The sequence below is a fragment of the Antedon mediterranea genome, chromosome 10 (genome assembly GCF_964355755.1).
Source record: "Antedon mediterranea chromosome 10, ecAntMedi1.1, whole genome shotgun sequence".
Classification (NCBI taxonomy): domain Eukaryota; kingdom Metazoa; phylum Echinodermata; class Crinoidea; order Comatulida; family Antedonidae; genus Antedon; species Antedon mediterranea.
Genome location: NC_092679.1, coordinates 22,119,572 through 22,145,098, shown reverse-complemented (window position 1 = coordinate 22,145,098; position 25,527 = coordinate 22,119,572). Strand labels below are relative to the sequence as shown.

Sequence of the window (25,527 nt, the reverse complement as noted above, 5' to 3'; positions counted from 1 at the left end):
TGTGTTGCCACTAAACGTGGTCAGCTATGAAATATTTAGTTTTAAATTAAAAGTAAAACTTCTATCAATATCATCGTCCTCATCCTTATGACCTTATGACCTTATGACCTTATGACCATCATTCAATTTATGATCATATTCGTTAATAAGAAGTAGTAAATGTCCACTATGTACGGTAACATTATTTTAATTAATACTGTAGTCATCGTTATCAACATCATATCCCATCGTCATTATCATCATGATTGTACCAATCATCATCATCATCATCTTTATCATCATCAGTTATTATATATATTTCTTACCTTACCTTATCTTTAATTATGTTGCCAGGACCCCACATTTTAAAGCTTAAGCTTCCTGTGGGGTACCCCTTTTTCTCATTTATTATCTATTATTTTTAGAAAATGTTAACTGTTTTTTGTTTTTATTTGAGAAATAAAAATTATTGATTGATTGATTGATTGATTATCATCATAATCACAATCAATCTGTATCATCGATATATCAATACCATCCGAATAAAGTAAAATAATTACCCCTATTGGCGGGCTGTTGACAATGGTGCAATACACCTCACTGTAATAACTCCATTGCCCATTCGCTAAACACTCTATATACCCCGGACTGGCCCCCATCAATTGATATGTATAACCAGATCTTGATTCACACAATAACTGGCAAGTATGACCGTACTCATACGCACTTCCCGTGCCGCAACTCGTGGTTGGGGGCACACACGTCACGACATTCGTTGTCAAACTCAACGGACAGGAGTGAAAGAATGGTGGTTGGCATGTGACAGGGACACACTCTGTCGCAAAGGTTCCTGTTAGTTTGAAACCCGGATTACAAGTACATTGTTCATTCACTGAACATGTGTGTTGGCAGAAGATGTTGCAGTTGCTCTGTTCCTGAATAATGAAAAAAAAGCGTTTTAGTGAAGGTACAGACGTATTAAGCTACAGTATGTTTACACTATAAAAATATGGTAGTGATATGCCCAAATATGGTAGTGATATGCCCAAATATGGTAGTGATATGACATCATCATGTCCATATGGGCACATCACATGTTTTGTCACATAAAGTTTGATAGTGTAGACAGCTTTAGTCCTAGTATATGTTAACCTGATCTGAAGTTACAAACCACTATGGTTATATCGTTATACTATTATTTTATATTACTTACTGATAGTGAAGGACAAATGTCTCCATTACAAGAGTTACCCACGATTATGTTTCTGCTCCTAGACTTCATAAAGCCCGAACAATCTGGAACACATGTACCCCATTGGCTCCATTCACCTACCTACAAACGAAAAATTGTATGAACAGTTTAGGATGTTGTTGAAACCCCACAGTACATGGATTTTGAATGCTGACATTCGATCCTGGTAGAACCAATTCTGGAGACTTTCGACATTTTTCATTTCATCGACAAGGTAGCATTTTGAACGATATGAACAAAAGTTATATTATAATATAAATAACGAAATCTCCCACTAACCTGGCAATCAACGTTCACATAGCGTTCACATTCTTGGTTTTCTTCAGTTACTGTCGATATACATTGGTTTGTACAGATAGCTGGCGTCAGAATCGACCGACTCCGGGTTTGCCATCCTAGTCCACACGACGATAAGCATATTGTCCACTCTGACCAATCCGTGAACTCGCAGATACTAGGCCCAGTACCTATGCAGTCACGCCGTTCGAAAGTTGAAATGCACTGTACTCCTCCACAGTTTGCACTGATTGTGATCATTCGAAATCGCATTCTACAAAACAATTAGAGAGATTTTATTGTCAGTTTTAAAACTACGAGATATGGAAGGCTTTTTAGTTACGCGAAGTTTTAAAAGTATATTTTTATAAACTTAAAAGGTACACATACTGTTGACCCGTTCCGCATTCAGTAGAACATCCAGTCCATTCGGTCCACGCCGTCGTCTCGCAATCAACCGGACAACAAGGCCCATCGCAGATTTCAGTTTCTGTTGTCTGCCCACACTGCAAACCTCCACATACGGCTACAGAGATGACGCTTCGGGTCCTCAGGCGGCTTCCAGTACCACATGAACCCGTGTCCAAAGCACATGGACTCCAGTTGGCCCACGCACCCTCCTACATTAAAGAGTTCAAGATTTAAAATAGCTGGTGGGGTTTGTGTGATATGTAGGTGTAGGTGTAATGAAATGTGGGGTAGACAACGTGTAGCATAGGAAGTGGCCATTCTAATACAAATATGGAATATAATCTTGTATTGAAACTTACGATACAGTTTGCAGGAAATGTTGTGCCATAACAGTTTCTATATTCCAGAACATTACTCTCGCATGATGTTCCACCACAGCTGGCAGGCGTGATGATGTCACGAGTACGAGTTTCGTTTCCAATGACGTTTAAACAATTAGAACTGCATCCAGACCATTTAGACCACAATTCAAGTTCGCAATCAACAGGACAACACCCAGAACCCTGAAAGCATTCTCTTGTTTCCAGCAACTGATCACATGGGTCTCCACGACATGTCTGCGATATCACGTGTCTTTGTCTTGTCTGTAACCCTGTGTTACCACTACCGCACGGTTCACTACAGTCTGTCCATTGCGTCCATTCGCCTACGATACATAAATCGTCACAACATTCATCACCGCAAACGGATTCAGTAGAAGCCCCACATTGTCCAATGCAACTGACATCAGTTGATTCATTTCTGTACCTGCTACATATATCTTGTAAGATGCCAGCGCTACAGATACCACATACACATGACCAGTCTGACCATTTACTAACGTCACAGCTGCCATAACATAGACCGTTTTCAGTGTAGTCGGTTTCTGTGCAGAGATTTCCTCCACACGATCCTTGCACAATTGGCCGTGTTCTACTTCGGATGCCCGGTGTATTGGTGCAGAGGGACGTGCAAGTGGTCCATTCCATCCAGGAGAGAAGAACACAATCTCTGAGACAGCAAGAAGCCTGACATGCTATAGTTTCATCTAGTGCTAGACATGGCACTGCTGAACATGTTCCAACTGCTGTTCGAAACCTTTGACTGATACCGGACGAGCTGCTCTCACATGGTACATTACAATCCGTCCAATCTCCCCAATCAGAAACACTGCAATCTGGATCACAACATACTTCTCCACATTGTTCTTCAAGAAGGTCACCACATTCACCCCCACATGCCAACCCATTACTCTCAGTTCGAGTTCGATTACAATATTGATAATCATCATTGGCACTTGGGTTACATTGACTACAAGAACAAGTCCATTCTGTCCAAATTGACAATACACATTCTCCTTGGCAATTATCTGTTTCTGTTGTGATATCATTTTCACACGGTGTACCCCCGCATACCGCTTCTTGATTCGCACGTGACCTAGATCTTGAACCTGTTGCGTCAGAACAGATTACTGAGCAGCTAGACCATTCAGACCATTCTGAAGATATGCAGTCTACTGCACAGCAATCAGGAGTACAAGTCCGCGATTCTATTAAATCATCACAAGGTTCTCCTATGCAGAATGCCGAATTATACGTCCTCGTTCGCGTCTCATTTCCAAGAGTTGCACCACCACATGGCTGGTCACATGGGCTCCACGTGGTCCATTCACTCACAGAGCACCCGGTGTCACAACATACCTCCCCACATACAGTTTCACTTAAACTACCACATACGGAATTGCAACTAGTTCCAATTTCTTGTCGCTCGCGGGAGCAGACATTACTGAAGACAGAATCTCCTGTGTTGCAGAACCAGCATGCACATGACCATGCAGTCCACTCTTGTAGTTGACATCCGCCTACGCATGCTTGTGACTCTACTGTAGTTGTGTCAGTGCATGTGGTGCCTCCACATGTACCTTGTGTAACCTGTCTATCACGAGTACGTGTTCCACTTTCTGATGAACATGAGACACTACACGTAGCCCAATTGCTCCACTGTGTAGTTACACAGTCGACTGGACAACATGTATCTGGTGTACATACAGTTTCTTCATATATAGTTTCACAAGGTTCTCCAATACAGAAAGCTTCATTATATATTCTTGTCCTATTTTGAATTCCAGATTGACCAGTACCACAACCTGAAGAACATTCCGACCATGGTGACCAGTCCGAAACGAAGCAAAGCGCATCACAGCATTTTTCTGTACAGCCTGATTCTACGGTTACGCCACAGTCTGCGCTTTCACATGAGTTTGGGCCAGTGACGTCACGTTCCCGTGTGCAGACCTGGTACAAGCTGTCCGTAAATCCCGTACATAATGAGCAAACACACTGCCAGCTACCCCACTCCTCCAACTGGCATTCACCTTCACAATCACGTGATTCTTCTAATGTATCTGATAGACAGTCCGCACCACCGCAATCTTGATTTACCGATATTTCTCGTGACCGAGACTGGACACCAAAGTCGCAAGTGCTGTTACATTGAGACCATTCTGTCCATTCTGTTAAAACGCAATCAACAGGCTGGCAATTGGGGCATGTTTGACATTCTTGACTTTCGAACAAACTTTCACACGGTTCACCTAAGCAAAATGAAGCTGTGTATGTACGTGTTCGATTACTTGTACCTCCGCATGGTTCCGGACACCCACTCCATTCACTCCATTGGTTGGGAAGGCAGAAAGTATCACAACACGGATCAGTACAACCTATTGCCTCAATTATTTCAGAGCAGTTTGTATTGCACTGGTTGTCTGTGCTATAAGCCCTCTCTCGAATACAGACATCAGCTAAGCTTACTGTGGTCTGACATAACGAACACGAACAACTCCATTCACTCCATTCGGTTGTAGGGCACGGCACACAGGGCTCCGTTTCAAATGTGTCTTGACAAGGCTCACCCAGACATAAGGCTGCATCGTATTGGGCTGTTCTATTCCTGGACCCTCCACACGATTGGGTACACGCTCCCCAGTTATTCCAAGAGTCGATAACGCAGAGTTCATCACAACAGATGGTCGTTTGATCACATGATGTTTCTATTGAATCAAAACAGGAAGTGTCGCAATCATTCAAAGCAAACCTGGTCCTTGAGCATTGGTTATGGAGTTCTGTGTCGGTTGGATCGCATGCTTGACATGAACAAGACCAAGAGGTCCACTCAGACAAATCACACAAGTCGCACCCACTACACACTGTGCATTCCAACACTTCTTCCGTATCACTACATGGTTCGCCTAAACAAATTGGCCTGCTTATAGGCTCTCGCGTGCGCGTTTGAGAACCACCGCATGGTTCAGGGCACTGTGACCATTCGGACCAGTCGGTTAGCGGACAAAATTCATCGCAACAAGTCTCACCACATTGTATTTCTTGGATTTCGGGGCATTCTCCGTCACAATTATCATCACTTGCGGCTTGAGTTCGTGTGTTAAAGTTTGAAAGTTCAATATTATCTTCACATAGAGCACAAGTCACCTGCGTGCTCCACTGACTCCATTCGGAGTAATCACATGGAGTACACGTGGGGCATAAGGTACACGCGCGTGACTGTCGCGTGCCAACACAAGGAGGTGCCGTGCAATCTCCACTGTAAGAACGAATACGGACTTGACTACCCCCACATGTCCCAGAGCACTCTGACCAACTTTCCCAATCATTAACGGAACATCCTGGACTACTATCACAAGAACAATTCTCCATGCAAACGTTTTCTTCAAACACGACGTCACAATCTTCACATAGATCTGGCATGATGGCTGATCCGTTTCGGGTGCAATTACGATGTAACGTTTCATTACCGTCGTAAAAAATAAGCGGATCTGTAATAGTTTCGTTCGTGTAGTAATCCGGCTCGCATAACTCACAGGAACAAGCCCATTCCGACCATTCTCCAACCTCACAGTAATTATCACATGGCCTTGTTTCTTCAAAATCGCATGTCTCAAAACATTCGTTAGGGTACGGGGAACGACTCCTCCATTCAACTCCAGTTTTGTTACAGGTGTTATTACAAGGGAACCATTCACTCCACTCGGTGACCCCACAAAACGTGTTACAGCATTCCTCAAAACACTGAAGCTCACCGATAGCGTCGCCTTCACACTCATCGTTCTCACAACCGTCTGGTGAAGACGAGACAGTCCTAAGCCGCAGACAAGACCTACGCGTAGAGTTATCGAACTCGTTGCAAATAGCGCAATAACAAAACGTCCACTCACTCCATTCTGTGTACTCACAAAGTGAAACGTCACATTCTGTTTGTCGACGATGAATACCGTTGTGATGCGTTGCAATACTCTGGAATTGTTCCGTGAAGACATCAAATGGTGAGAAAATGTTGTACATTGTGGCTCCTGGTAAACAACTAAACACCATCATCGTTATAACAGTCAAGCCACATATACGAGCCGAATTAAATGACATCATTTTAGCCGGTTTTCTATGAAATTGGAAAAGTTACTCCTAAGCAAAAATATCGTTAATAATTTCCGCAATTATTTCAATATTTTTTAGATAATTAACAATTAATTGCCTATTGATATATTAAGTTCTGCTCTTGCACAATGTATAACATAATATTACAATAATCCAAAAATCAAAAGTCTACTTTTGGATAAAAGTGGTATAATTCCTTGCCAGCGTTTAAACAGTTCGCATGCTATATTCCATGAAAATAATGTGTAAAGTATTGTCAAATATCTTAATTCAAGATTTAACATGCAGGCCTACAAATCCATTTCCAGTTGTTGTATATTCGGTGAACAGGTTGAAAAACTAATATCAAACCCGAGATTACAATACTATCTCAGATCATCAAACTTCAATCAAGTAGGCCTTATCACATTATAACATATAATCCACACTCAAAACAAGCATATATTAAGTTGGTATTAATATTAGAATCATTCAGTTTCACAATCACGAACCTTATGACGTTTAGTTTGAAGTTTTGGAAACCAACAAAGTTGTGACGTTAAATGGGCGGGTATACTAACTTCAAACACAAAAGTAACTGATTAAATAACACAAAAAAATGATATTGTAGAAGAAGTATTAGAGATAATGTTTCGTGGTCCGCATTAAATAACAACGTGCTTGACCAGGGATGAGTTTCAGGTTTGAAAAATATATGAGATCACCAACCACAGCTTGTGTTATATGTTTTCTCGAGCAATGGGGTATGATTGTCTCACTTATTGGTCATCAATACTTAATCTTTGATCTAATAATTATAATAATTGAATACACAATTTGTTAAAAAATTGTTGTTGACCTGTTGAGCGCGTTCAAATGTTGGTGATGCCACGGCCTTTAGTACGCACGCGTCTAGTTTATGATGTCATTATTGGACTGCATTCGGGTATTTAAAGGTCGTTCAAAGGTTGATATATGCGACGACCTGTTAAGCACGTTTAAAGGTTGATAATACCACATCCTTTAGTACACGCGCGCGTGTAGTTCATGATGAATATATAAAAGCATTGCATTCTGATATTGTGTTTAATCTACATATTTAACGTTACTGGTCTTGAAACATAAATAAACTACTTACAATATACAGGTAATTATTTTAATAGTTTTTTTTAATACTGTACAAACCAAAAATGTTTAATAATAAATTCATAATTAGTTCATGATTTCATTTTGATAGCCAGTAAAAAAATCTGCCAATAACTGCTGTATGTGATACATACGCTTCCTACACAAAATATATATATATACATTACAGACCTCCCTCCAAATGAAGACCATTTTAGCTGTGACCTGGTCCCTTTAAGAATCACAGTGCTACTAGCTGTATTGCTATTCAACACATAATTTGAGGGGACATTAAAGGTCTCATAAGGTCTATTTATTTATTTAACCAAGTAATTTGGTTTCATTGGTGTGCACAGTTATTGCTATAAACGTTGGTGAGAAGAAACCCAACTGAGCACGGGCATAGAGACATGCTTCCAATAAATTCTACCATCATAGGTGCAGACATTGACTACGCCAAATATTTGTTAAGGTGTACTTCTATGCAGGTATTATAGAGTTACTCATTGAGATGATGGGCAAGACGCTATATCTCAATTTTTTCCATTCAATGTTTATTATTTGACCCAAAGACATTTTATGCAAAAAAATCATTTTCTTTAAAAAAAAGAGGATGCACACACATCATGTACCCGAGGTTCAACTTTCTCATCCTTTAAGTGTCATTACATATTAACGTTGTTTTATTTATTTACTCTCCTCTCGTTTATTTTGATGTGAAATGCTATAAGCACAGTCTAGTAACGCTTTATGTACATCGTTCACACACGAAATCTGCAATTTTACTAAATTTGTGTATGATCCATATTTCTGGGCGTCCAATACGCTTGAGGGTTGCACGTTTGGGTCAGCTTTGGCCAAAGGTAGTTGTATAGGTGTGTATCTCGCACTGTAACCATGCTGTTTGGAACATTCTTGAGCAAGACGCTGAAATATTAAATATAAAAATTGCATTGATTGACTTCATTGCAATGATTTTATTTAGATTGATTTCACTGCAATGGATTGATTTGACTTTAAATTGACTTTGTTGGATTGATATAAATTAGGTTGAGTGTACAAGTCCTCTAATCTAATGTTGTAATTTACTTAAATTAATTTATTTAAATGATTAGATTTGTGATTAAACTAATTTAATGAATAAATCAGTCTAGCTTACCAGATGCCCTTCAATGTAATCACAATGAGAGTAGAAATCTTCAAGTGCCTTATCAAACCTATGCAACGCCGCAGCCTCAACTATTTTCCTAAAAAAAAAAAAAATTTATTAAAATAATTGATTTTATAATCAATATTAAAAAACTAATTTTTAAAACCAAATAAACTCTGAATATCATATTTCAGGGAGTGAAATCAATACCGGTGGGATTTCTGTTTTTATTTTTCTCAAAACAGCTGTTACTTTTTTTAGCATTCATATATTGAGTACTATTGTAAAGTGATATGTACATGCGCATTCTATAACAAACTAGAACACAGCTTAAATTAATTTAATATTATTAATGACAGTTAATAGCAAATAATTTATTATAATTTATCTATTATTTGTAATATATTGTTAAACCATGTATTTTTTTTTATTAAAAAATAAATATTTTACCCATTATTATCAACAGCAGCATTGTGAACAAAATTTTCTGCAGCAATCTTCATTAGATTCTGAAAGTTAAAATTATAATTAAATAGATTAGGGAGTACAGTAAGCCTAGTAATTTTAAATTTAATTACTTTTTAATATTAGTTGGATTTTTAAAGTTCTAAAAACTGCAAACAATTCAGTATTATGATAATGTTTCGTAAATATCGAGCCTTATACACATTAAACATACAAATAATTGTTGGTGTTTAGCTAGGCCTCCGGTACTATATACCTCTAACACCACCGCCACCAACGTTATGCGGCCTGCAGCATATACATCGGGGGAGCGATATGGTAAAACGGGGCCTAGCTTTACTTACACTAAGAGACTTGTTAAGAAGAGGTAGGGCCGCTTTAACATTTAAAATCGGATTATTTTCTGGTTGAATTTGTGAAGCACTATGAGTAGGCTGTTGAGTGCCTGAGCCACCCGCAGGGGTGCTAGAACCAGGGTTATTTGGAGTTGCCCCAAAAGTTTGCGGAACAGCCGCCATTGTATTTCTCGAAAGAAGAACAAACAATCTTATTTCACCCACTTAGGTAGGTTAATGTTTAATTAAATTCTGTATTAAATTAAAACCAATTTATTTATTAAAAATAAATGTGTACACACAGAATTTCAAAACAAAATATGATACATTTATTTTAATAAATAAATCCTAAATATTGTATTTTATCTGTTTATTATGCTACGAATTTGTTGATTTTAAATTAGGCCTACCTAGCTCTCTAATAAAACAAAAGAACCATCTTGCATGTTTTGACGAGAGGAACGTCGTTTAGGCCTACGTTATTTTATACTTTATCAAGGACTAATCAACTGCTCTTTAAATAACTATGCCACCAACCATTCAAAGTGGTAAAAGACCAGATTCAGGTGATAGAAGGTAAGAGTTAACTGATCTGAAATAGCTAATATAAACCTAGAACTTCAGAACGCTAGGCCTAAATGTAACCAGAGATTATTAGTCCTATGCTCTAGGCCCGGCTCAATTAGGAACACTTCAGCCCGGGACGTTTCGTCCCAAAAGAGGGCCGGAGAATTTTTCTTGGAATAAATCGATTCAAAACATCATTAAATTGATTACATTTCCCAATATTAGTTGCTCAATAAGAAAATGTTCACGTAATTTAATTACCAACCATTTGTATAATCGTATATTAAATCTACCAAAATAGTATTTTTTAAAGAAAATCGTCCTGTCTTCAACATTATGATGCTGTACTGTAGCTGTTCAACCGGTTTTCAGCTATTAAAAACAATTATCGTAGGAGGAGATAGGAAAATGCGAAGCCTCCTCGCAATTTTGTGGCAGGTATTTTTCAAGATGGACATCCATTAGACAGTGTATACCACGATCGGAAAACACCCCTCTTTGGGGCAAATCGTTGAACCTAAATTCGTTTTAATCGTCAATAACTAATTCTCTAACTTAATTTAATTAGTAAATAGGGTTAAATCAGGTGGTTAAAATCAGTACCGAAAGTACGAACCAAATTTATATACCATCGAGTAAAAATTCTAAATAGTAAAAGTAAGGCGCGATTTACCGAATTTTGCCCTTACGTAAATTTATATATAGATAATCAATAGAATTATAATATTAATTCGGCGATATTATTATTAATTGATTTGATTTTTAATATTTATTTTTTAATTTACCATTATTGCATACTGTACTAACATCGCTAACTGTAATTGTTCTTTTGTTTTAGGCCAAGATCTTCTGGTCCCCCAAAGTAAGTATTATTATAACCTGCACATTTTCAGGATTTCATTTAATGCGTTCATTTAATTAATTTAAGACATTCATTAAACACATTTTGATTCAGAAACTTTTGTCCTCAACAAAAAATTCTTTTCTTATTCAAAGGATAAATTGTGAAACTGGTGCTCAACAGAAAAACTTTTTTTAAATGATAATATGAATAACATTTCATTTGGTTTTTTTTAGATCGGATCTTGTTTGCAGGCCAAAATACACAAACCAGCTGCCGGACATACCCTTTGACCCCAAATTTATCACCTATCCGTTTGAGGCTAACAGATTCGTACAGTACAATGCAACTTCATTAGAACGAACATTTAAACATGAACTGCTTGCTGAACATGACCTTGGGGTCACGATTGACCTCATTAATCCAGTCACCTACAGTATTGACCCTAATGGTAGGGCTCCATACAAAGCACATCTAAAGATAATCTTCATTTGAAAATGTTTGCTCTGTCTGCACTATCAAACTAGTTTGACAACTAAAAATGTGATGTGCCCAAATATGGTGGTGATACATCATATATGGGCACATTTTTTGTCACATAGATTTTGATAGTGTAGACAGAGCTTTAGAAAAAAAACCCTTTTTAACTTTTGTTTAAGTTACAAAAGAGATCAATAAATGAATTATAGTGTTAAGATGACAATTACATGTTTTCCAATAGTTTTAGTAAAACACAAGGACTTTTTAACATTTTTCATCAATGTCTGTTTTCAGTAAATTTAGATCCAGCTGATGAGAGGTTACTGGAAGAAGACATAGCAACTCCTGGCGATTCAAAACGGTACACATTTTAATTTATTTCCCAACAAATGTTCCTCCCCATGGCCCTCTCTGCCACCCTTCCTTTCTTCCCTCCACCTGCTAAATTTTAATTAAAAAAATTAATCTCAACAGTGCCCAGACTTGCGATCACCAAATGGAAAAAAAGTTTTATATTATTTAAAACTTTCTTTGGTAATATCCTGGTTCAATTATTTTAATTTTTATTGTTTTTTTTAACGAAATACATCAAATCAAACCTTTTGCTATTTAAAATTGTCAAGTCTATGAAAATATTCTTTCTTTTTAGGTCGAAACAGCACAGTAAAATGGTATCATGGTTACGAAAAACAGAATACATATCAAGTGAATATAACAGATCTCAGCACAGAAGTGATAAAGTAGAAACTAAGTATGTACATATGCATCATAATAATCATCATCATCTAGTCATTGTATCATCATCATCATTGTATTATAATCATCGTCATTGTATCATCATCATAATCATCGTCATTGTATCATCATCATAATTATCATCATTGTATCATCATCATCATCATTGTATTATAATCATCGTCATTGTATCATCATCATAATCATCATCATTGTATCATCATCATAATTATCATCATTGTATCATCATCATAATCATCATCATAATCATCATCATTGTATCATCATCATAATCATCGTCATTGTATCATCATCATAATCATCATTATCTCATTGTATCATCATCATAATCATCGTCATTATATCATCATCATAATCATTGTCATTGTATAATCATAATCATCGTCATTGTATCATCATCATCATAAACCTATCATCAACATCATCATAAATTTCCTTATTCATCATTGCCATTATTAGTTGTTAATTTTCCCAAACACAGCAAACCGTAGGCTAAAACCTTATTTTATTTTTAATTACAGAGTTGCATATAGTTTAAAGAAGCAATTTACAGAAGAAGATGTATATAAGGTAACCACTCAGTAGTAGAAATACTAGACTTTATCTTTTATGTATATTTTACAAACAAAAATGTTTAATAGTTGATTTGTGAGAATGTCCTGCAATTAAAAAATGGATTAAGAAACGATATACAAGTATAACCTATTTAGCAATAGAAAAAAAAATGTATTATGCAGGGAAAAATTTCATTTTAAAATTTTGTTTAGCAATAATGCTAATCAAACTGATTTTGGATTCAAGAAACATAGTTTTGTATTGTATTTTTTGATACACAATTTTAGAAATGTGTAGCAATAAGGTTGTTTTGTATAGCTTTTTGCTATGCTACACTGGCGAAATTATTCCCTGATTATGTGTATTTATTTTTATTTATTTTGTTACAGGACAGAGACAGTCAGTTGCAAGCAATTGAGAAAACGTTTATTGATGCCAAATTACCTGTAAGTTATATCAATAAAAAAACGTATGGTACTACAACAGATGGTTTATAAAAATGTTTTACCATGGTTTTACTAAAATGTAACCATGATGTTAAAAACTATGATTTACTTTCATGGTGATGTGCTTACAAGAGTTACCTATTTTAGATTTGACTTTGTAGCCAGCATTGTTAGTTTTACCGAGACCAGTTCTACTGGGCAGGCAGTGGTCAGTAAAAGTAACTATTGATATAACCCTAAGTGAATTGTAGCAAGTGTTCGGTTTGACTTTTCTTGCTCAATTTAGCTGAACTCGTTCACCCAAATAAGTCTAGTGCAATCAAATAGGTCTACACTATCAAACTAATTTGACAAAAAAAGTGTGATGTGCTCAAATATGGTAGTAATATGACATAATCCTGTCCATATATGGGCATTTTTTTATCACATTAAGTTTGATATTTATGATTTATTTTTTAGATTACCAAACACTACAGCAAACCCTCAGTGACACCTGTTGATGTGATGCAAATATATCCAGATTTTAAGGCAAGTAGCATTTTGTTTCTCCTGGTCCCCAGGGTTTCTGTTATTCATAGTTGAAATTAAGTTACAGTAGCACAACTATTAATGGGACACATTAATAGGAGTGTCCCCTAAATAGCAGGTGTCCATTAGTGTTAACCCATAGTGTTAAAACATATATTTCCCTTTCATGCAGAAGAGTCTCTCCCTAATAGAGGAGTCTCCTGAATAGAGGTATCCCAGAGAAGATGTTCTACTTCATTTTATTTCCTACACATGATATTATAGTGTAACTCATTATCATCATTTGCATTGTTCTCTAATTTCCAAATAATCTCAAGATTTGTTTACTAATAAGAGGTGAAAATGTTTTTAAAAAGTACTGTTTTATATTTTTTACATGAACCATTTTTCACTTTTCACACCCACCACTAGACTTCTCCAACTACCTCATTATTTGAGAAGACTCATTCTACCACCAGGACCATGGAGCTAGTGAGCCTCAAACCCTTAGATTACGGTTCCACTATCTTAACTGCTTGGCCACTCACTATAAATTATATGTATTATAATGTAAAGTATTGTAAATTGTCTTTTTTTATATTTAGCTGTGGACCAATCCATGTGCTCAGGTTATATTTGATTTTGATCCTGCACCTAAAGGAAAATCAGCTGCTGTACAAGTAGAAGAGATGTCACAAGCTATGATAAGGTTATTATTATTGCTAATAAAATGTATGGTTTAATATAGTAGAACCTATAAAAAGACATATTTGGAACTCAACAAGTGTCCACTTCATATGGTGTCCCCAGGGATATAAGGATTACCTGTATAACTCCCACCTTTTTCTTTTGCACTTTTAACATTAATTAATTTTGTACTTTATACTTTATGTGACAAAAAATGTGATGGGCATATCACTACCACCATGTGGGCACATCACACTTTTTTTGTCAAACTAGTTTGATAGTGTAAACAGAGCTTAAAGTATCATGTTTGTCATTTTTTAACAGAGGTATGGTTGATGAGAGTGGGGATCAATTTGTAGGTTATTTCTTACCGACGGAGGAAACACTCGGAAAACGAAAGCGCGACGCTGAAGAAGATGTGGATTACGCTCACGATGATGTGTAAGTACATACTTATTTTTAGATTTACAATTCAACAAGCAACGTAACCACTGTGATTGGTTAAAATATTTTTATACACTGTAAACTGTTAATCTTCTTTTATTTTGTTACTATGTCATTTAAAGTAAATAAATTAAAAAAAAAAATCTATTTTTAACTTGTGATCAAAGTTCAACAAACATTTATTTGTTCAACAATGGCATATTTTTTTACAGTGTAATATATAGGTGTGTACATTATTTAAATAAAACAAGGTAATAAGCCATCATTTGGGGTCTTCTCTAGAAGAAATCAAGTTTCTTGTCTCGAGAAAGACCCCAGAAACAATACACATACATTTAAACTAATACAATTTCAATAGCATGAGTGATTAGTGAAAGCCGGCCATAAATAAACTAATGTAAATTCATCACACATCATAAAAGCCTTTTGGGCATACAGTTTTGCAAACTGAACATTATAGTAAGATGATGTTACAATAATTTTCAGCAGTTTTTTTTTCTGAAAATGTTTATCAGGTCAATTTAATATACATTTTTTTAAAGATATGAGTATAAGATGGCGAGAGAGTACAATTGGAACGTGAAGAACAAGACGAGTAGGGGCTACGAGGAAAATTATTTCTTTGTTTTTAGAAAAGGAGAAGGTGTATTCTACAATGAATTGGAAACTAGGTAGGTGGTGGTTGTTTTGTCCATGGGTTTTACGTGACGAAGTTTTTTCTTGTAAAATCCTCTATTAATGGTATTTTTTCTTTAATTCGTTTGTTATTTTCTATGCACCATTAATAGAAATAAATGTTTATGAAATAAAATGATAATAATAATGTAATAATAAAGTGATTTAATGAGGTTTGAGGATTGATATAATAAATATTTTAAATTTACTTGTTTACTAGGGTACGATTAAGTAAAAGAAGAGCTAAAGAAACTGTGTCATCTGGGTCATCATTTCTTGTTGTTAAACATCGGGATCAAACAGAAGCTGAAACAGCAGCACAGGTAGGATACCATCATGATTGTCATCATTATTTTCATCGTCAATCATCACATATTTGTATTTTATTGTTGATAATGATATTGGTACCAAATTATCATCATTAATATTTTTATAGTCAATATCATAATTGTGAATTTATAAATCAATATATTATATTTTCATCAATATAATATATTTCATCAGTTTATTACATTTTTATCAATTTATTACATTTTCATCAATTGATTAGATTTTCCTCAATATATTACATTTCCTGATTATATAACATTTCATCTATATATTACATTTCATCAGTAAATTACATTTCATCAATGTATTACTTTTTCATCAATTTATTATATTTTCATCAATATATTCATTTTATTAATATTTTATATTTTCATAAATGAAGTATATTGTCGTCATTATATTACATTTCATCAATATATTACATTTTTATCAATTTATTATATTTCACCAATATATTACATTTTTATCAATAATAATCATTTTCAATTAATAAGTAATTTTGTTGTGTTTTAAATCTCTGATTTTGTTATTCTTTAGTCGGCAAGACTGGCACAACTTGATAACCAAATGGCTGAAGAAGAGGAGGAAGAAGAGGAAGAAGGAATTGCAGAAGATGAAGAGATGGAAGATGTTGAGAAAGAAGAGAAGGAAGCTAGTGATGTGGAAAATCAAAACGAAGAAGAAAATGAACAACATTCAGGTATTGTTAAGATAATAAATGGTTATACAAATAATGAATGCTTATAAGTGCAATAGTAAAAATTATTTCATGAGGTAAAATTTAGACTGCTTGCACGGTTGATATGTAATTCATAATAATATAATAATATATAATATATAATATAATATATAATTCAATGATAATATATATAATATAATATATAATTCAATGATAATAACGATAATTGAATGACCATGAGTTCAATAGAGTAGTTATTGAATACCTAGGTGTATTATAAAATAATATAATTATTGAATATTAGTATAAATTTAAATAAATTTGTTTTGATTTTTAAATTTAAAGGTGAAAGTGAACAAGAGAAAGAAGACAGCGATGAAGAAGAAGCAGCGGCACAGAATGTACAAGAAAGTGATAAAGAAGAGAGTGAGAACGAAGAAAAAGAGAGTGAACACGAGGAAGAAGTTAAAGAGGAAGATGAAGAGGACGATATGGAAAGAAGGAAAGAAAAAGATGAAGAAGAAATCTTTGGAAGTGCGAGTGATAGTGATGGTGAAGTAAAATCATCAGGTGACGAAAGCGATTGAAGTGCTCACTCACCGAAGGAGAATTGTTCAGTTTCCAAGAATCATGCGCTCCTGGATATTTAATTATATAAATTAAAACTTCATCTCTGTGCGTGAATTATTTTCCCGATAACAGAGAGTACGCCACTTGTTTTAATGTCGTAGCTACTGGTGTTGTGCAGTCTAACTGTGAGAAATCTTGGGAGGAAAGCATAGTTGCATGCTTCTTGATGACTATGATGATTGGGGTTCCTTGTGAAATCTTGTGAGATTCAAATTGTGACAAAATTGTCTTTCCACTAGGCAAACCTGGTTACAAGTTGTTACTTCTTGCAGGAGTGAAAATTATATTAGCTTAGTCTACACTAGCAAACCTCACCAAACGTTTACATACTCCACATTTCCACATGTTGGAGAAGTTTGTCAAGCCTGTTTACACAGTTACTGGAGAATGCTGTTCATATCACTACCATATTTGAACACATCACACTTTTTTTGTGCACTAGTTTGATGGTGCAGACAAGGCTTTAAGTGTACTATTGTGGACAAGGTTCTAAAAGACATAGAATTTTCAAATAAATGGTTCTGGTGTATCTTACCTTATTATGAACTGTAAGGTACTTGGGCTACTTCTGCTTATCTCCAAGCCAGATTACAAGGATTAAGTTGATCAAATGCAAAGTGCGTTGACTTGTGAGGCAGTCATACGTTATGTCGACCTCATTCATGATTTACTCAAATGACTAGACAGAAAATACTCACCTCGTGGTGAACTGGTGTGCTGAACTTAATCTGGATCTTATCTATTGCATTATCATTTTCTTAATTTAGGAGGGTGAAAAACCAAGCCACCCACACCTGCTGGTCCCACCCATGTACATATTCATTAAGGACTTGATTCCATCACAAATACAGAAAAGAAAACATATTTCATTCTGTAAATTATATAAAACCAGTGGCATAGGGCTAAGGCCCCTGGTTTAGCACTCGTAAGGGGCCCTCCAATGCTGGTTAGTTGATTTGAACTGCTCATTCTCTAGGGGCCCCTTGAGCTCTGGGCCCCTGGGTTTAGCCAGTGAGCGCTTATTTACTTACTTGTTTCCAGAGCTCAGCATCTGCTGGAGTCGAGGCTAGGCTATGCATATAATAGCCGTTGCATCACTGTATAAAACAATCCATTTGTTTGTATTGTCTGTCCAGATTTTTTTTGGTACGTAGACACTGGACAAATGAATAAAACTACTTTATGTACAATTTGTAAACCTTTAGTAGCAATATTTCATTTTCTTAATGTGTACTGTATTTCATTTTAGAATGTCAAATTTTAGCTGATGACTACATAGATATATAAATTTAATATTTCTGTTTGAGAACTCTAAATTGAGATATTATCAATCATCAATCAATCATGTTGTCACTATGTGGCTATTGAGTCTAACAGTCATTCTGTACATGCTCATATGTTTCTGAGCATATGCATAATGACTTTTACACATGATTGCTTTTCATGACGTCACTATGCAGCTATTGAGTCTAACAGTCATCCTGTGTATGTATGTTTCTGAGCGTGTACACAGAATGACTTTTATACATGATAGCTTCATTATTGAGTTGTGTATAGTGTAGTTTGTAGGCCTAGAAACTTCCTAAACATATTGTGTTGACTTTTGTTAATATATTGTTTGTCTAACTATATTATCTATAATGTATTTATTTAAAAATAATACGGTGTTGACCTATATCTAATTTGGTAACAAAATAGGCCCATAAATACAGACGATCCAAATGCCTTAATGTCTCAATTTAGGCGTAATGGTTCGATGTAATGATTAGTATTATCAAAAATCAACATTATATAGAAGCCAATAGATCAGTGTAAATATTAGTTCAACTTATTAGCAATTCATAATAATGATACAGTACTTTGTTATCCTTATAATCTAACTTTGGCCCGCAACTCCCCAGACCTTTGACTTAACTACACAAGTACCTTACACTTAAGGTTGCTTTCATAGTGGGCTAAAGAATTCAGATTTTAAAAATGAGGTTTCAGGTGGTTTTCTTGTTTCTATTCGTTGGTGGATGTTTTACACAGAGTAACGATGGTATGTATATGTTCACTTTAGATCAGAATTGATAATAACAAACATGTTTAAATTTGATTGGAGTGTTCAAACCCTGGTAAAAATAATACACTCAACTCTCCCAGTACCAGACACCCTTAAACTTTGTCTAAACTTTATTATGTGACCAAAAAAATTGATTTGTCCATTATATGAACATGATGATGTCAAATCACTATAATATTTAAGCATATCACTACCATATTTGGGCTCATCACACTTTTGTTGTCAAACTAGTTTGATAGTGTAGACAGAGCTTTAGGTTGACACAGGAAGTCCGGTTTTCCTATATTTGCAATTTCAATATTAGAAATAAGGTTCTGTTTGATAGAATTTCCAGTTGTTTGATTGGATATTTGGGACTTTTGAATGTATAATGCTATTTGATTCTAATGTGTACCTGGTAAAATATAAAATGTTTAAACTTCCATATTTAATATTTAGTTTTTAAATTTATTTTTTATGTTCCTTAAGTTGAATGGCAGAATTACGTCAAGGTTCTGAATTCATTTGAAGAGACACCAGCACGTGTTGGTGAGAACCTAACGATTCCAACAGGACTACCAGAACTGCCAATCCCAGACTATCCAGAGTGCTTTCTACCATATGTAAGATTATTTTCAAATATTTTAATTCATGATTTGACAAAATCTGTTCCAAATCACTTAAATCAAGTATTTGACTTAAATCAGTTAAATATTTAGGAATTAAATTTTATTTTTAAATGTTGAGGCCTAATGTGAATGGTAAATATGACCATTGGGTCCACGAATCTTAGATTAACACTGAATTGCATATGGATTTTGAAATATAGTTATTAAAAATATCATTGGAGATGATTGTAAAATTAAAACATTATAAATTAATAATTATATCAAAAGTGGGATAGCAGTAGTATTAATACATTACAGTATAGTACTTTGCTTTGTTTTATAGAAAACATCATTAAAAATTGATTGCCCAGACACCGGTCCCTCAGAGACTGTACCTACTTCTGGTAAGTTGGATTCTAGGTGGTTTAAGTTGGTAGATCTCTACTGTAGGTTGGAGAAAATATTTTATCCATGGTAAAACTTTTACTATAACAGTAGTAATAATATTTGTTGTTATATAAAGCACTTTTATCGCCTTACATTATTACCCTGGTAAATTTTTATGTATCAAACGCATATCGAAACCTACTCCCATAATGCATCTAGTAATCAGCACAAAGTTGTGTCTTGTGATCCAACTGGTACAGTAATGCATGAAGAAATGTATTAATAAATTTATCTATTCAAGCGTGTTAAAACCCATTAAAATCTACAATCTTATCTCCTAATAGCTCATCGGGTGAGACCAGCTGATATCAAAGTTGTTGGCGCAGTAGGCGATTCTATTACGGTAAGATTGATTGTTTATTTGTTTATTTTTATGGTTTAAGCTTGCAAACTACTATAGAGCCGTGGCCGTATCCACAAATCACACTTAAGTGAGATATTTCCTTTAAATTTATAGCAATTAATATTTAAGGATTTCCTTAAATTATATTCACTTAGATAGATTCCGTTAATCTAAATGTGAAGAGTAAAATGACTCACTTAAGTGCTCCTGGGAAACATGGTTCATTTCACCTTTATTGATCAAGCTTTTAAAACAATGTCATGTACTCATTCTGTAATTACTAAGTATATCCATTTTCTGTTTTTACTACTGTATTACATTAGCTCTTTAACATTTTTAAAATTTATATTAGGCTGCAAACGGAGCAGGAGCATGTGCATTGCCTGGTGTTATAGTTGAGGCTCGTGGACGGTCATGGAGGTGAACTTCTTTCTGTTTCTTGGACCCCACAATATGCTTACTGTAGGGCTACGGTGGGGTACTTTTTTCTCAAGATATTTTCATTGTTTATAGGCCTAGATAGTAGAATTTTAGTCTGAAAATGTACAGTACAGTAGTTGTAATTTTTTTTATTTCTCTTATCTTACTTATAGTATTGGAGGTGATGGTAGCCTGCAGTCATTAACACAAAGTGTAGTAACGATTCCCAGTAAGTAATGCATGTGCTTGTACAGTGATATCATATTGTGTTCGTTAATTTCAACTACTAGTCAATTAGCAGCAACTTTATTTATGAAGATGCCACAATCTTCAAAGTAACTTGTTGTCAAGAAATGGTTTATTATTAATTTTGTTATAGATATATTGAAAGAATTCAATGAAGATGTCTATGGTTATTCTGTTGGAAACGGTGATGAAAATAGTGAAGGAACTAATTTTAATTGTGCAGTACCTGGAGCAAGAGCAGAGTTAGTTGATTAAATTCTTTTTAACTTATCTCAACGTCAAACATATTTCAATATTTATCATATTTTTTGTTGTAATTCTTTGTAAATTTATATTTATTTTATTTCATTTTTCTCTTAGTTCATTTTTACCTAACAATTATAATGTCAACACGGCCTTCTACAGTAGAATAACAACAATCTATGGTGAAACAAGCTATCATGTTCAAAGAAAGTTATAATAATATGAATAATAATCATCTTCTTAAAGTAATTTATTCTTGTTTTGTTTTTATTGTTGTTATTAATAGTATTAACTTTAATCATTACTTCTTTTAAGGGTCTCTGACTACAAGCTTTGCTTATTTCAATTACTTTTGATGACGTTCTGTACATAACTTACTATCAAGGCTATTTTATGATTTTATTAAACTGATTTGATATGATTATTACGCTGTGAATGTAAAGGGAAGTAATATTTATACTGTATGTAGGCCTATTTAATCAATAACACATTTATTACACTATATCCACATATTGTATCTTTTAGACACATGCCCACCCAAGTACGACGCATGATAGGCAAAATGAAGAACGATCCTTTTGTGGATTTTGAAAACGACTGGAAACTTGTGACGTTATTTATCGGTGGAAATGACCTTTGTCAGTACTGTGACAATCCAAATAAATTTGACCCTCATCAGTATGTTGCGTACATCGATGAAGCCCTTACCATCATGCAGACTGATGTAAGTGGACAGATTTGGGGGTGGGGGGGGGGGGAAGAAGGGGAAGTGCAGCCATTGCTCCCCCCCCCCCCCCACACACACAAAGTTTTGTGACTAATCAATTGTTAATAGGAGTATTAGGCTTAATTTACATATACTATACACATAGGCCTTACTACAGTATGTTATGTTGAGTTTATTTGGAAAATAACTGATAATATATGCAAATCATTTGGTTTGTTTTGATACACAACAATGTTTCTTTTTTTTTTGTCAGCTGCCGCATACCATAGTCAATGTTGTAATCATTCTAAATATTCCAGCAGTTGAGGAGATATCTTCTTTTAAATGCGATGCACTTCATATGTAAGTAAACAAAATGTTTCAAGAAAGTTTCAAACATCTTTTGTCTGCCTTTAAAATGGAGTAGAAACAATTTTAGATAAATGATGTAGATGTAAACAAACCAACAAAGTTAATATATTTTTTTAAGGAAATAAAACAAATGAATATTATATTCCTCAACAATAATTTACTTTGATTTTAGTGTTTACTGCGATTGTGCAATGTTTTTACCAAACGAAACTGCTGTTCATTTGCGAAAGATCACTCAGAATTATCAGGTTTGTTATGTCTTACTACTACTGTACTATTCTAATACAGAGTTACTAAAAGTGTATAAGAGAATTTATTACCTGAGCTGGATATATACATTTACATTTTTTAAACCTTTTACTCAATTTTAATACGGCTTTACCACGTTGAAACACTGGTTCTCATCAGATCACCGAAGTTAAGCAACGTTGGGCCTGGTTAGAGCTTGGATGGGAGACCAACTGGGAGTATTGGGTGCTGTATATGGAACTGGGGTCCCGTTAGGCATTTGAAATCATCTAGTAAATGCCTCACACATATTGGCTTATGCCTTTCCTCTGGTCAAGGTGGTCACTGGACGAGAGAAGCCCTTGATCAATGTTAGGACCAATCAAGGTGCTTTAAAAAGTCCTGGCTTTGTTTGTATCAAACCTGTAAGTGGCGGTAATTATCGCTGTTGGTTTCGATTGAATAAAATAAAAAAATAAAAATAAATATCCATTTCAAGATACAGTATGTTCAAAAGCGAAATTGAATGTGTGATTGTTTTCATATTTATCATACATCGTATGTTATTTTGTAGGACTGGACTATAGAACTTTTAAAAAGTGGAAAGTTTGACACAAAGGAGGATTTTACAGCAATTTCCCAACCATTCTTTACGAAGACAGACCCACCAGTTGACGAAGTAAGACAATACATGAACATAGTAAAACAGTTAAATCATAGAGTTAATGCAGTGCATAAAAGTCAACTGTTCCTGTAATCTTTTTTCCTATGAGCACAGTTGACCATTCAATGTACCAATTAGAATACAGAATTGCGGTTGACTGTGCCGATAAGAAACAAGGAATGCCATGCACAGTTGACCATTCAATGAACCAATTAGAATACAGAATTGCGGTTGACTGTGCCGATAAGAAACAAGGAATGCCATGCACAGTTGACCATGTTCATAGTCTTTTATTCATAGAGTAGGCTTTTAAGGTTATAGTGTACTTGAAAATGTAGTAATAATTATTCTCTTACTAGAATGGTAATCCAGATTTTAGCTTCTTTGCTCCAGATTGTTTCCACTTTAGTAGCAAAGGGCACTCAGCTGGGGCTGGTGAACTCTGGAACAACATGGTAAGTCAACTCAAAGTCAACTGTAGTTAAGAAAGCAGTATTTAAACCAGAGGTAATGCTCAAGTCAAAATTATTTGTTTCCGTCAATGGTTATTTATATTTCAATATGACATGAATACATTCAAAGCAACTAGAATCATATTGAGGGTCTATACTAGAAGAATAGATTATTCTACAGGTATATGTACCATTTTGAAATTTGAAATTTTATATTTATATTTATTTACCATTGATGCACTGCACGACTACTTAGATATTGAGCCTAACAGTCACATATGTTTGTGAGCATGTGCAGAATGAGTTTTTTACTCAAGTGCTGTGTACAGTACTTCCAGTACTAAAGGTTGCTAATATATATATTTTCATATGCATTACATACATACATACATATATATATATATATACACTATGAAGATATGAATACAATATACAGTAATAATAATATAATATATGATCTGAGCATTTGAAGTAGCTTGGTTCTCTAGTATGAGGTCATTGGTATATTTAATTCTGATGGGATAATAGCTCCTTTCGTTTATCATGTTAGTTTTTGTATATTTTCTGTAAATGTTGTATTATCTACAGATGACGCCTGTAGGCCAGAAAAGAACAACTTGGCAGCCATTTTCAGATTTAATTTGCCCGACAAAGGTAAAAGATTATTTCTAATTCCATTATAAAATTTGTCTTCAAAAATATGTGATAATGTTTCAAATTTATCTAAGAGACTTGTACACATAATGTTGTCACAATGTACTATACTTGTATTCATTATAATACAATATACTATTGGCTGTGTAAGCTTATGTTTTATCATAACAATAATTTTACTCCTTTAATATTACTCAAGTATTATTATATAATTTCAGAAATAGTGTTAGCTACCAATACCCATGCCCAATGCAGATAAAAAGTTTATTTTCTTGTTATTTGTTTAGGAACACCCGTACATTTTTACAAACGTGAACAGTCGTGACGACTTTGATGTCACAAAAGATCCATCGGTTCCAGAACCAACTGAGCCATCCCGTTCGCAAGTAATCTGTGGCTCTATTACACTAATCGCAATGCTTTTCTCTTTCAGGCTTTTTGTATAATTTCAAATTAAATTTCTTCAAATATTTGTTTTTAAAAACTATTTATGTACAAAATGTTTTATGAAAAAAGTGAAATAAAATATATATTATTAAAAACCGATGATGATGGTCGACAGAGTGACAGTTGACCGTGCACCTAATGCCTTGTTTTCTGTCGGCATGATCGGTCATGCTTCTTTTCTATTAATGGCACAGGTAACTACTGTAGGTGCACCAATAACTGTCAATAGAAATAAGATAACATATATAATAATATAGTTGACCGTAACACTATTCACAAAAAAACCACACTTGTCTACTATTTGAATTTAAATTATACTTTTTTTAGCACATTTCTAATTATACTTTTTTTAGCACATTTCTATTGCACTTTTTTTGTTTTGTAGAATATTTTGCAGTAAAAATAATTCTCCTTTAATCTACATTTTGTTTGTTAAATCTTTTGTTAGTTAAGTTAGGTAAGTTAGGTAGACTGAATAAAGAATTCAAAATGTTGATGCAATAAATACTCTTTTTCCCTAATCTATTGTGTTTTCTTTTTACAATATTTTACTACTAATGCATTTTATTCTTCAAATATATTCTTTTGTGTCCCAGT

At 34.5% G+C, this 25,527-nt stretch overlaps 3 protein-coding genes and 1 pseudogene across 4 annotated transcripts; 3 read left to right on the top strand and 1 right to left on the bottom strand.

Moving 5' to 3' along the window:
* Positions 1 to 7,581: 7,581 nt before the first annotated feature.
* Positions 7,582 to 9,646, bottom strand: LOC140060585 (mediator of RNA polymerase II transcription subunit 29-like). The gene is made up of 4 exons (XM_072106864.1): positions 9,469 to 9,646; positions 9,110 to 9,168; positions 8,669 to 8,756; positions 7,582 to 8,436 (listed from the first exon to the last, which is right to left on the bottom strand). The coding sequence occupies exons 1-4, from the start codon at positions 9,640 to 9,642 to the stop codon at positions 8,197 to 8,199; spliced, it is 561 nt and encodes a 186-aa protein (XP_071962965.1). The 5' UTR covers positions 9,643 to 9,646; the 3' UTR covers positions 7,582 to 8,196.
* A 252-nt stretch (positions 9,647 to 9,898) lies between these two features.
* On the top strand, positions 9,899 to 18,317 carry LOC140059840 (RNA polymerase II-associated factor 1 homolog). Its single transcript, XM_072105783.1, has 14 exons — positions 9,899 to 10,035; positions 10,865 to 10,888; positions 11,104 to 11,318; positions 11,642 to 11,708; positions 11,997 to 12,098; positions 12,625 to 12,673; positions 13,048 to 13,104; positions 13,564 to 13,632; positions 14,217 to 14,320; positions 14,623 to 14,739; positions 15,285 to 15,413; positions 15,638 to 15,740; positions 16,285 to 16,447; positions 16,772 to 18,317. The coding sequence occupies exons 1-14, from the start codon at positions 9,986 to 9,988 to the stop codon at positions 17,011 to 17,013; spliced, it is 1,491 nt and encodes a 496-aa protein (XP_071961884.1). The 5' UTR covers positions 9,899 to 9,985; the 3' UTR covers positions 17,014 to 18,317.
* An 88-nt stretch (positions 18,318 to 18,405) lies between these two features.
* LOC140060532 (phospholipase B1, membrane-associated-like) lies at positions 18,406 to 25,396 on the top strand. 2 transcript variants are annotated; one of them, XM_072106790.1, is made up of 14 exons: positions 18,406 to 19,723; positions 20,052 to 20,112; positions 20,440 to 20,498; positions 20,851 to 20,918; positions 21,092 to 21,147; positions 21,298 to 21,406; positions 21,525 to 21,652; positions 21,933 to 22,131; positions 22,388 to 22,476; positions 22,658 to 22,733; positions 23,288 to 23,392; positions 23,737 to 23,832; positions 24,418 to 24,483; positions 24,771 to 25,396. In XM_072106790.1, exons 8-14 carry the CDS (start codon positions 21,937 to 21,939, stop codon positions 24,927 to 24,929), a joined length of 786 nt encoding a protein of 261 aa, XP_071962891.1. In that variant the 5' UTR covers positions 18,406 to 19,723; positions 20,052 to 20,112; positions 20,440 to 20,498; positions 20,851 to 20,918; positions 21,092 to 21,147; positions 21,298 to 21,406; positions 21,525 to 21,652; positions 21,933 to 21,936; the 3' UTR covers positions 24,930 to 25,396. The 2 variants fall into 2 exon arrangements, with proteins under 2 accessions (XP_071962891.1, XP_071962890.1); XM_072106789.1 differs by lacking the exon at positions 21,525 to 21,652.
* LOC140061371 (5S ribosomal RNA) lies at positions 22,854 to 22,971 on the top strand (annotated as a pseudogene).
* Positions 25,397 to 25,527: the final 131 nt, after the last annotated feature.